The following is a 13,408-nucleotide window of genomic DNA, read 5'->3' as shown; positions in this document are numbered from 1 at the left end:
ACTATGACATTATTTTAAAAAAATATTTTTTCTAAGATTTTATTTATTTATTCATGACAGACCCAGAGAGAGAAGCAGAGACATAGGCAGAGGGAGAAGCAGGCTCCATGCAGGGAGCCCGATGTAGGACTGGATCCCTGGGACCCCTTCGGCCCTGAGCCGAAGGCAGATGCTCAGCTGCTGAGCCACTCAGGCGTCCTCCACTATGACATTCTAATGCTAACTGTTCCATGAGTAGAAATGGGTGATGAGATGGGACACAGAGCTGCTCAGTGGCCAATCCAGGTCCTATTATTAATAAAAGTGTTCTGTAGACGTGAAAGAAAACCTCAACCTCAGGAACCAGTTGGGGAATAACTGCAGGAGTCAGACCTTGCTGCCGCAACACAGGCAGCTGTGGTATAAGGATGATCTTGAGCTGTAGGTACTTGAAAGACAGTAAGTACAGGGAGAGGCTTCTCTGAACTCCCTTATCTGCCAGAAGAAGATCCCTCAAAAGGAATTTAGTTGTCATCAATCCCCTCCCTGGGAGTTTCCTCAACCAGGGAAGATTGACTCTTGTTACAGGGAGGGGACTAGAAGTCAGCACCACACCCAGAACAACTTTGTCATTATCCTGTCTCTTACCTGTACTTGTAAGGGCCCATTCATCTTTCCTAATATCCGTTTAATCCCCATTTACTAAGAGGCTTACATCTCTCCTCCTCTTTACCTTTTAAGATGGTATTTAATTCTGAATCTAAGCCACCCATGGGAGTTACTCATTTTTCCCTGAGTATCTCCAATGTACACATGAAGCATTCGTGTTAATAAACTTGTTTTTCTCTTGTCAATCCTTCTATTATAGGGGTCCCACCTATGAACTCAGAAGGGTAGAGGAAGAATTATTTTTTCCTTCCCTATAGTATGTAGAAACTTTCTAATTAATCTATTTTGAAAATAAAAGTTTTAGGATCTCAATCATCACTTCTGTAGAGGTAGACTTGTAGCTCTGAGTTGTTATTGGGACTCTTTCCTGGGTGTTTTAAGCGCAACAAAATACTCTGAGAGGAACCTATTAGCTTCCTTCTCTCTGTTCTCTTCTGTCTCTCTTCTTTCCTCATCCCACCGTCCTGCACACTTAGACTCTCCCCCCTTCCTCTTGGGGTTAACCAACACAACAATCTTTCTCAAAAGCCAGGTCAGGATGTTCTCACCAAGCAATTTCTATTCGGAAGCCAAGGAATGCAGAATCTTCTTTATATGGAAAGAGGAAAATATATAGGACAGCACACACATACACACCTAAAAATCTCTCTCCTCCGTTCTTTCCTTTCCCCTCTTCTTCTCCCCTCCTCTTTCCTTCCTTACCTTTACTTTCTCCTCTCCTCTTTCCTTCTGTCTTCACTTCTCTTCCCTCCCCCTTCTCATTCCCTCCTCCTTCTCTCCTCTTGTTATAGGATTTTTTTTCTTTTGGTGTCTGCTGTTCTTGGTCTTATTGCTTCTTAGAATGAAGAATGGTGGGCAGTAAAGCAAGACTTATTGAGTGAGTGATAGTAAAGCAAAGTTTATTGAGTGCTAGTACAAAGCGCCCAAAGAGACAAGGGACCCAAGAGGGTTGCAGATTTGGTTTTTAGATCTAGGTTTTTTTATGGACTTGTTGATGGACTGTTTTAATCTGACTAACGCTCTATCCAAGTGTCTGTCATCCAATAAGGTTTTTGTCACATAGGAAAGGGTGGAGGGCTCCTTCCAGGGTGGTGTAAAATCCTTTTAAGGGTGGTTTCCTCTTAGGCCTTGGGGGTGGGGGTGTGTTTGTCCCTGACTACCTTTCTTCCAACTATCTTGCATCACTCCTCTCTCTCCAGTACCCCTCCCCTTGCCTTCCCTCCATCTATCCCCATCAATTTTCCCTTCCCTCTTCTCCTTTCTTCTCTCTTCTCCCCATCCCCTCAACTTCTATAGCAGGGAAAGTAAAACAAGTTAATGTGCCAATAAATCACTAGTTTATATTTGAGTAATCTATTTTCTCCTTCCTGTAAGGTATACATTCTATTAGAAAAATTTCCTAGTAATGGGCAAAGATTTTCCCAACTTCTATACATAGCATTTTCAGTTTTTCTGAAAAAGAGTTAAGAGCTCATTATAAGCAAATGCCATTCTGCCAGTTGGTGATTAAAATTTATTTAGAAACTAAAATTCCTGTAACCCATTCACTTTTTCCTAGATCAGAATTTCTCCTTCATTGTTAAATTCACAGAGGTATTTAAGGCAATCTCTGTGTTGTGTCCTGGCAAGAGAATTTTAAAAGTTCTCTGTTATATGTGTTTGCATGTCAATTTGCCCAAATGTCTGTTTGTTTACGTGAGGAACTAGAATTAACAAATTAATTTATTTATTTTCTCTGTAATTAAATAAGCAGATTATAACAATCAGAGCTAGGTACAGAGTTTTCACACGATATAGACTTACTAATGGGTTATTTGATACTGTACGTAGCTAATTAATTAGGTCTATTTTTAAAAAAATTTCTTTTTAATTTATTCATGAGAGACATGGAGAGGCAAAGGCAGAGGGAGAAGTAGGCTCCCTGTGGGGAGCCGGATAAGGGACGCTGATCCCTGAACCCCAATTCTGGGACCCCAGGATCATGCCCTGAGCAGAAGGCAGATGCTCAACCACTGAGCCATCCAAGCATCCCAATCTATTTAGTTTATATATGATGAAATATGTTAAATTTTAAAACTTTGAAGATTTATCAATTTACCGTATTTTGAGTTAATATTTTTAATCTTTATTTTGAAATAATCTCACTCTTATAGAATAGTTGCAAAAAAAAAAAAAAAAAAGAATAGTTGCAAAAACACTACAAAGAATTTTGCAGGGGTGCCTGAGTGGCTCAGTCAGTTAAACATCTGCCTTCAGCTCAGGTCATGATCCCAGGGTCCTAGGTTTGAGGCCTACATCGGGATCCTGCATCTCCCTCAGCCTGCTGCTCCCCCTGCTTATGCTCTCTCTCTGTGTCAAATAAATAAATAAATAAATAAAATAAATAAATAAATAAATAAATAAATAAATAAATCTTTAAAAAAAAAAGAATTTTGTATATCCTTTACCAAGCTTCACCAATTTCACATTTTTGACACATTTGGGTTTTTTTTCTCTCTCATAAACATACCCACACAGTCCCCAGTACACATATGTGTGTGTCCCTTCTTGAACCATTTAAGACTAAATTGAAATATCATATCCCCTTATCCCTAGAGTTCCTAAGTGTGACTTCCAAAGAATAAGGATATTTATTTACATAACCTCACTATAGTTATCAATATCAGGAAATTCAAAAATAGTACTATTGTCTAATAAATAAACCTTACTCATTTTTTTCCAATTGGGCATAATAATGGCCCTTAGAACTTTTTTTTTTTTTTTTTTTTTTTTTTAAGTGCAGCATCAAATCCAAGATTATGCAGTGAATTCAGCTGCCTGGTCTCTCTTCATCTTAAGCAGTTTTTCTTTTTTCCTATCCTTATATCTTTCTTTTCTTTTCATTTTTTTGTGTTTGTTTTTGTGTGTGATAAACACAACAACATAAAATTTACCATCTTAACCTATTTTAAGCATACAGTTCAGGTACTGTTAAGTATATTCATATTGTTTAGCCATTCTCTAAAACTTTTTCATTGTATGATCTTTAAACTCTAGACTAATTGAACACTTTCCTTTCCACCTCCCCCAAACACCCGGCCATTACTGTTTTACTTACTCTTATGAATTTGGCTACTTTGGAAACCTTATATAAGTGGAATCATATATAGTATTCTTCTTTTGACTGGCTTATTTTAAATAGCATAATGTCCTCAAGGTTCATCTACGTTGTAGCATATGCCAAGATTTCCTTTCTCTTTATGGCTGAATAATATTCTATTGTATGTGTACATTGTATTTTGTTTATCTGTTCATCTGATGGATATTGGGTTGCTTCCACCTTTCAACTATTGTGAATATGCTATTATAAACACGGTGTGCAAATATCTTTTCAAAACCTTGCTTTCAATTCTGTGGGATATATACTTAGAAATGAGATTGCTGGATCATATGGTAGTTCTATTTCTAATTGCTTGAGGAACTTCCTTTTTTGTGTGCATTTCTCTAATGATTAGTGATGTTGAGCATCTTTCCATAAGCATGTTGGTTGTCTTTGTCTTTTAAAACACTAATATTTTTGAAGTGCAGAGAATAGTTATGCTATAGAAAATTCTTCAACTTTAGCTTATCTGATGTTTCCACATGATTTGACTTAGGTCCTGAATTTTTGGCAAGAATGCTTCACCAGTGACATTAAGACCTTCTCAGGGAATCTCATTAGGGAGTACACAGGCTCAGTCTTCCCTATCATTGGGGATGATAATATTGGTGCTCAGATTGTTCCACATTAGCCAGTAGGTGCTCCTTCCACCTGGTTCTTATGTCCTTTTGACATGTCACCATCATTTTGTTTTTGAGCACTTGCTCACTTTCCAGTGAAGTATGTTCCAGGCTAATCTGGGATTTTTCCAGTATCAGCTCTGCAATCAGCCATCCCTCCAAAAAGCTTTGGTTCTTTTTAGAGGGGACAATTAAGAAACTAAATCTGATCTAGATAAGCTCATTGCTATAAGGTATCGATGCCTCCAGGCACATAGTACTGAAAAAGTTATTTAGATTAGTTCTAGCTTTTTCCCCATTCAGGGTGGTTTTATTATATCTATAAAATACAGTTCAATTTATAGTTTTGGTTTGTATTAAATTTTAGGATTTGTCCAATTCTTACTGATTTAATTTTAATTTTTAATGCTTAAAATATTACTTTTAACACTTAATATTTAATATTTATTAATTAAAACAATACTTAAATATCTAAATATATGTACATAAATACATTTGTGTACATTACACATATGTATAAATAATACATAAATATGTGTATATATTTATGTTTTTAAGTATATGTGTACACATACATATATATGTAAATCTTCAACACAAGAGGATTACCGGATACCTTAAATATGAAGTGATCTACCCAGTTTTTATTTATTTACTTTTATTTTTTAAAGATTTTATTTATTTATTCATGAAAGACAGAGAGAGAGAGAGACAGAGACACAGGCAGAGGGAGAAGCAGGCTCCATGCAGGGAGCCCGATGTGGGACTGGATCCCTGGACTCCAGGATCACCCCCTGGGCCAAAGGCAGGCGCTAAACCACTGAGCCACCCAGGGATTGTCATCTACCCAGTAGGACAGACACCCAAAGTGTTTTAACTGGATCCTCCCATTTCCCTCTGAATAAGTCAAGAAAAGAGGAACCAATGACTAGGAAATGATTTAACATCTTTAGGAGATGAAGACAAATTTTTGCTCTCTCAAAACTTTGAGCACAGTGGAAAAAAAGTTAAACACTGCAAATTTATTCTCAAATAATTCATTCTGTAAAGTTAGTATAGCTAAGTTGGGATGGGCTAGACAGAAAGCAAAATTTGTTTACTATTTTAAAATGGAAGCTATGTTAAGATTCTTGCAGGTGGAAAGTGACGGTGAGAGAGACAAAGAAACCTGGTGGTTGTTTGTTACTGTCCTGCATTGTAAACCTTTTTTCTACCTAAAATGCCAGCCAAAAGTCTTTTGTCCATATTACACTTGGTGGAAATAAAATACTAGAGTTGGTCTTTAGCACAGTATGATTGGATGGGGTAAAGAGACAGTCTCTAGTGGAGTGAGATGGTCTATACAATGAAATAAATTTTTAGAAGAACTCAGGAAAGAGGTGATGGGTTACCCCCTCCTTACCCCACCACACACAAATACACACACACATACTCTTGAGCAAGGGAAGGCATTCTGAGGAGGAATCTCCTCAGATTATCATTGACATTTAAAGGAACATGGTGCAATCGGTTGGCATCTGGATGACTTTTCAGATGCTTAGATTTTATCTCAGGCTGTACACTTGAACCCCACTGCTTTTGGCTGTTAAATTCCTATAGAACTGCAATTTGACTTTCTGCTTTAGTGTGAATTGGGGTGTGCGAGGTAGGAAGTAAAAAAGCAGAAATATGAATTTTACTTTATATATATTCTACCTCAAAATGTGAATCTGCTTCAAGAAATCATAGAAGAAATATTCAGGTCTTAGTTTTTGAAAAATTATGTAGAATGGTGCCGCTTTTTGCTTTGGGTACTAAGGAGAATAACATTAACTTTTTGCTCTAACTTTGGTGTCCTCGTGGAACCTTGGGTTTACATCATCCGGTGCTAACTTCCTCCTGTATTTATTGTACAGTAATTTATCCACTGCATCAATCAATTTGCTTATCTATTTTCCAATCTTTGTGTGGTCTATGGCATTTTAATACATAGTATAAATTCCTCAACGCCAGTTAAATGGTAATGGATAAACAAACATTGGATAGATAATAGATAGATAATTGTGATTCTTGGTGCCATACAAATTCCTCCTCTCTAACTTTGACTGGCCCTTAATTGCTGTTCTGTAATCCACTTACTCCTTACCTGTTGACTCGATATTGTATTCTCTTGATCATTTGTTTAAAATATTCACCTCATGATTCTTAGTTTTAGGGAGACTTCAAAAAGGTTTTGAAAAAGTCAGATCTCCATAAGATTCCCTGTGTTGATCAGAGCTTTCCCAAGTTATTTACATGTGATCTATTAGATCTCCAGAGAGGATGATTATAACTAAATTATTCAAAGTATTCTGAAAGTACATCTCCATGAAATTAGGAAAAGATAATGATGATTTTGCTTAGGGAAGTCAAAGAGCCTATACACACATGAAGCTACTCCCTTTCTCCCTTGCCCGCGGCTGTCTCTGCTAATGGAACTCACACTGTACTCTTTTCCTCCCTACCTAGATGTAATCTTTCATCTGCTTAACAGAGTACTCTAGGAACTAATTTTAAGGGATGAAATATTTTTATCCATCTAGACCAAACATACACAATTTAGGACAGCATGCATCTTACACTGATCTGATTTAGATAAGTGAGTATAAAATGCTCCCCAGAACTCCTTGCTAGTGAGGAATCTGGCCAAGAACAGAGGTATTGATTGAAAGAGCCAAGAAAGGACACGAGGGGGGGAATTTATCAAACACTAGCAGTTTACTTTAATGATCATTTCCTGAGACCTTCTGAAATATTTTCAACATTTAGAGAACTTGTTTAGCAACTAAAAGGAAAAGTTTCTACTAAGAGAAAACTTCTCGCAGATATAAGAACATTCCAATTGACCCATTGTTTTCCATATCTATCTCTGTTTGCCAATATCTATAATACAAATTTTAAAATACATAATTTGTCTCATGAGCTTATGAATTATTCTATTTCCTATCAAGACATTCTAGTGTATTTTTTTTCCTTCTAGGTTTGTTCTTCAGTAAAGAAATCAGATACAACTTTGACTTTGTATTTCATGATACCTTTTTCAAAATATTTTGACACATTGGATGATAAATCATACACCAGGGGCAAGAGTAATGGTGATGAAAGTACTGCAGTTTTGAAAATACAAATACATGGATTCAATGGATAAAATTGTGCCCAAATGAAGAGAATGTGGGTCCCTCCATCATCAGCAGGTCAGGTGCTTGCTGCAGAAAGGCAGGTCAGCTCTAAGGGCAGAGTCTGTTTCCTACACAGGCTGGAGTGCCAGGCTAATGTGAGTTCAAGTGCAAAATAATGGCTTCTGATTTCCCAGCCGCATCTCTTCCATCTGTCACTATAGTGTACATTCTAAACTTTCTGTGTCTAGCTTGCGACTTTGGTCCCGGATTAAATATAGTACAGAAGAAATCATTCAATTTAAATATAGATTAAAATTAAATTTAAATCTAAGTTTATATGTGTATCTAGATCTGACAAAAGTACTAGCTCAATCAGAAAGGGAGACAGAACATGAGAGACTCCTAACTCTGGGAAACAAACTAGGGGTGGTAGAAAGGGAGGTGGGCGGGGGTGTGTGTGTGTGACTGGGTGACGGGCACTGAGGGGGGCACTTGATGGGATGAGCACTGGGTGTTATTCTATATGTTGGCAAATTGAACACCAATAAAAAATAAATTTACTTAAAAAAATGAAAAAGCTTAATAGATAACTAGTATGCACTGAATCCTCACCAAGTGTCAAATGCTGTACTAGTGTTTTATATGTATTATCTCATCTAATCTTTAGAGGAAAAAAAGGAGCTAGAAAAGTGACAAACTAGATAAAGATTTATATCAAGGATATTTGAGGAATTCCTAAAGAAAAAAAAGATAGAAAACACAATAAAAAATGGGCAAGGGATTAAAATATGTAATTCACAAAGGGAAAACCTGAACAGTTAATACATTTTCAAAGACATGGAAATCAAAGAAGTGTACATTGAAGGCATGCTAACATACCTTTATACATCAGTCATGATAGAAATTAAAATTTTCAGATGACATCTACAGTTGGAGAGAATGAGGAAACGGGAAAAGTCTTGGACATTTTGGTCTTAACCAATAAGGAGAACTTTCTGCAATTTATTGAAATGAAACAGAAACATACTATATGATTCAGCAATTCCACTCCGGGGGATAGATCTGTATTGTTTTTACCATTTCAGATATTTGAACTAACTCAGCAGACCCCAAAAATATACCCAGTTGAGGCTTTTGTTTAAGGAATGTAGGCAAGCATCAGAGATCTCAGAGATATCCACAGTATATGAACTCCCTATGGGCCAAGTCTCTGTGCCCTGGGAGTGAGCTGATTCTCTGACTTGAGCTGCCAACATCAACATGAGGAATTTATCTTTAGAAGAGCTCCCTCCCAAAGTTCTCAGTAGCTTGTTAAGTAGTTGAGTCAGGCTAATCCAAATGGTTAGACCAGTGGCAAACTATCAGTAAAGAAACTAACCTTGCATGTTGTCAGGGAAGTTTCAGACCCTAAACAAAAGATTAGAAATTCCCCTACCCTTACATTACTGGCTGAGTCAAAAACCAGACATCTAAGCATCCCCAGGGGGTAAAAATACATATCTCTCAGTCTAGTTGAAAATTAGGTCTATTTCTTGTAGAAATGCCCCTATATTGACAGAAAGAAAGGTGTGATGATGTCCATCTGCAGCATGCTTTTGAGGGCAAGTATCTAGGAATGCTGTCAAGGAAAATAAATTAAAAGGTGTGATACACATGTGACGGAATATTATCTAACAGTGGAAAGAATAAGGTTTGTCTATCTCAACATAGATATCAAAAGTAAAATGTTCAGTAAAAACCGGAACCATGACATTTTCCCAATATATATTCATAATGAAATGTATTGTATGATGCAGCTTATGAGCATACAACCCACTGAAATATGCTATATATTATTTAAAAATCCACAGTGATGTAAATAAGTCTTGGATAGTGGTTTGAGAAGAATGCAAATTATGAACAAAAGAGTAGATGCTTATTGTGGGAGGGAATTTGGATTAAAAATCTTTTAAAGGTAAATGTGATATTTACACACACACACACACACAAGAAATCTTTTAAAGGGAATAAAATAAAGTGTGTATATGTATGAAAATTTCTATGTAATATAGAGTCCCCAAATTAATAATAGGTAATATAGTAAAAGAGAAAAACAAAATAATCAGAGCTGGTATTAAAAAATGACAAATATTTCTGTAGATAGAAATAGATAAAACAACATAGGGGCACTTGGGTGGCTCAGGTAGTTAAGCATCCCACTCTTGATTTCAGCTCAGGTCATGATCTCAGGGTCCTGAGATCAAGCCCAGAGTTGGGCTTTACGCTGAGTGTGGAACCTGCTTGAGATTCTCTCTCCCATCCTCTGCCTCTTCCCCTGCTTTTGCTCCCTCTCCCTCAAAAATTAATTAACTGAATGTTTTAAAAAAGAGAACAGTGAGTAGTGCTGAAGTAATGGAACTACAAGTCTTTGTATCTGGGTGGAAAAAAAAGACTAACAAGTTGGCTCCTGTAGGAGATAAAAGTGCCCCTTACAGATTGGACTACCGGAACTATGATTGTTGCTTTAGGAAATGGAGGAAAGAATGGGGGGGCGGATTATCTGGATAGGCAATTAAAGTAAGAAGAGAGAGCAAATTGGAATAATCATATGAGATTCTCAAAATGCCTGCAAACTCAAATTATACTTAAATATAGCACTAAGAAAGATAGACGTAAGGATTAGCCACTCAGATGATAAATTCACTCAGATGATAAATTCACTCTGCCTATAATTATAATAGTAATGTGTTTTAGATTAAGAAATTAAAAAAAAAACAGGAAATTCAAAACAATATGATACAAATTAAAAAATTAAAGTCTTGATAATAAAATAAGTAGATACTAAAAAAATCCATAGATACAATAATTCTAGGTTGAATATAGTTGAATAGAGAATTTGTATAGAGCAAGTTGCTCCCTAATGAAAAGATATAAGCTGACCAAACAATATACCTACTAAATTTCACAATTTGATTTCTGCCATCCCTAGATAATCTTTTCCCCCAAATACATGATTCAAATCCTATGCCTGATGGACTCAATTCAACTATTTTATATGCATTTGAAACACAGTCACCCCACTTCAAATAGATAATTTAAGCTCCACCCAAATTAAAGGTTAACATGTAAAAGCAGAAACTTTGGGATATGTACATTCTTGCTCATTATGAATATGATTTCTCATTATTCTAAAATTTATGACTAATAATAAAATTTAACCCAGAAGCCAATTCCCAATTTAAAGTAGTGAAAGAAAACTACTCTAGCAACAATGCAAATGTCCATTAGATGAGAACATGCTCCTGATATAAAATATGCACAAACACTGCAGGATAAGGATAATAAAAGTCCCTCTTCTTACTGAGGGGGAAATCTCTCTTCCCTCACAGTTCTCTATAATGGTATCTGTTCTACTAGTTTGTTGTTTGGTATTTAGTCCATCCTTAAGTATTTCGTCTGATGGGTATAGAATAATGTGGTTTTGAATTCTGTGTATAAATAAATATGCTTCATCTCTCTGTTAGGTGAATGATTCTGAGTTGTGCGTTGATGGTCCATTCCTTTTTTTAAATTTATTTTTTATTTTTTTTAGTATTCTGTTATTTTTTCTTTGGTATTATAAGGAAGAAGTTTAGTAATTGGTTTTCTTTTGCAGATAATTTGTTCTTTCTGTCTGGAAGCTTGTTAATTTATTTAAATTTTTTTTAGAATACGGAAGTTCTTCCAAAGTGTTCTGGGATGGATGTTTGTGTTGTGTGTATGTGTGTATGTGTGTGTGTGCACAGGTGTACACATGTGCATAAGTATGGGAAATTCTTCTCTGTCATTTCAGTAGTTCTAGGCTCTCCTCAACCTCTTTCACTTTCCCTTTCTTTAACTTCTATATTTCACATGCAGACTTCCTGGATACGCTTTACAAATCCCTTCCCAATTTCTTCGCATCTTTGCCATTTTAATATTATGGGATACTAGCCCAAATTTAACAATCGCCACCTACTTCAATTCTTCTAGTTTTCAAATTGGGGAATTATATATTTCAGTACCTGAAAATATTATTGTTAAATAACTGAATTAATCTCAAGGTCCTTTTTTGTTTCTGTAGCAGTTGTCATCAGTTTCCAGATTCAATTTCAAAGTTAGATTCAAACTCAAATTCAAATTCACTAAAAGAACATACCTCTTTGGAGTCTTTTCACCGCTCTTCTGGTCTCTAGGTGCTGAATTCCCACAAGCATATTTCTACTCCTGGCTTTGTTTGCCTTTATAATTCAGATGATGCTATAGCCATAACTTGAAGGATGCGAGTGGCAGGAAGTGCTGCAATATCCACCACCAGGCCTTAGTGACCTAAGAGCTGGCAGTGTCTGCCTTCTGTTGAAGTTCCCAAAGAATGCTTTCCACTTTGTAGCCTCTTTCATTGAAAAATTGCTATTCTCCAAAACGCAGAAGGTGTGTCTACTGATAAAATGTTCCAACATTTCTCTCCAGGCCAGGGTTCTTCTAGGACCAGACACTTGTTTGGGTGCCAGACTTCTCAGCAGTCCAGAGACTGGTGCAGATGGAGTCTTCTCCAGGACCCTCTGCACACTCTCCACACTTGTTCCCCAGGCATCTATCTGACTAACAGAAAGTAAACTTTCTGTGTACACTTTCTTCCTTTTTTTTTTTTTTTTTTTTTCTATTCCAGTTTGGGGTTGGGTTTGGGGAGTGGAGGTTCTGCTTTTCCGTCCTCAAGCTTTCATGTGGAGAAACTTCAGCTTGAGTTACTGTTTGGCTTCAACCACTTCCTAGTTTTCTGTGTTCCGGAACTGCTTATCTATGGAAAATATGCATACCGTTTGCTTCACCTATGTCCTAATCTTATTAGGACAGAGCCTGCCTCACAAGGCTCTAGGCCTATGATTTTATTAGAGAATAGATGTGATGTATTACAGAGGGATAGAAGCCCATCGCCACCAGGCTTCAAACCAGCTTTGAATAGTAACAGAGCAGCTATTCTGAACCTCCTGTGCTTTAATTACACCCTCACTGTTTCCTACCCAGCAATCCGAGACCTTAGCAATCCACTTAGTAGTGCTTCATTCAGGAGCAGTAGTTGAGGATATGATTGGAACTGAGAGGGTAGGATGGTGGGAACATGCATTTCATCATTTTTTTCAGACTCTCTTTCATCACATTTTTACTTGATTTTTGTGGAGTTCGAGCTCTTTTACAGCGATATTAATACATGGTCTTTCTATATTTTATAGTAATGCTACCCTGATGAATTCAACTATTTCCTTTGCTCATCATTGCATAGAGAGACCATTCTGCTATCTCCACTTCCAGATGTATCAGTCTTTCTTCTCCCAAGCCACCTTAGGGTCATTACAAAGGAGGTATTGAAAATAGAACCAATGAAAAAGTACACCATCACGCCTCATTTATCTTCTTCAGAAATAGCCTCAGAAAAAGAACACACACCATTCTACAGCACATCTCTGTAATTACAGACACTCACTGTGGTCTCAATTTATGCTTTAACTTCTAACTGAGATTGAAATCAACTTGTTCTTATACCACGGGGCTTACTCTTTATTACAAAGTTGTTCATGTAACTGCTCATGCAAATGCTTCTGAGTTACATAATATTGGCCATTAGCTTCAAAGAAGGCCTCTCTCTATCTATATATATATATCTCCACTCTATTCTTAATGATGATAATTGTAGGCAGTGCTATAGAAAAGTCTTGATTACAGGTCACAACTGGGAATTGTTCAGATTTGTGGTCAATATAGTGAAGTCTTTTCAGGAGTACTTTATCTTCTAAAATTCATTATTTGAAAATTCTTTGTCTTGATAACTCATTTTGAATTCTTTGTTCAATTCAAATTTTGATTTTTTT

The 13,408-nt window shown here is 36.5% G+C and overlaps 1 protein-coding gene across 1 annotated transcript in view; it reads right to left on the bottom strand.

Annotated features, from left to right (window-relative positions):
* The window catches only part of KYNU (kynureninase), a 128,571-nt gene extending 116,385 nt beyond the window's left edge, over positions 1–12,186 (bottom strand). Inside the window, exon 1 of the mRNA XM_025431153.3 lies at positions 11,701–12,186. Coding sequence (XP_025286938.1) covers positions 11,701–11,758 — 58 coding nt within the window. The 5' untranslated portion in view covers positions 11,759–12,186. The remainder of the gene's footprint in view (positions 1–11,700) is intronic.
* Between the last annotated feature and the right edge of the window lie 1,222 nt (positions 12,187–13,408).

Source organism: Canis lupus, chromosome 19, assembly GCF_003254725.2.
Source record: "Canis lupus dingo isolate Sandy chromosome 19, ASM325472v2, whole genome shotgun sequence".
Classification (NCBI taxonomy): domain Eukaryota; kingdom Metazoa; phylum Chordata; class Mammalia; order Carnivora; family Canidae; genus Canis; species Canis lupus.
This window is presented reverse-complemented; position numbering and strand designations above follow the sequence as displayed.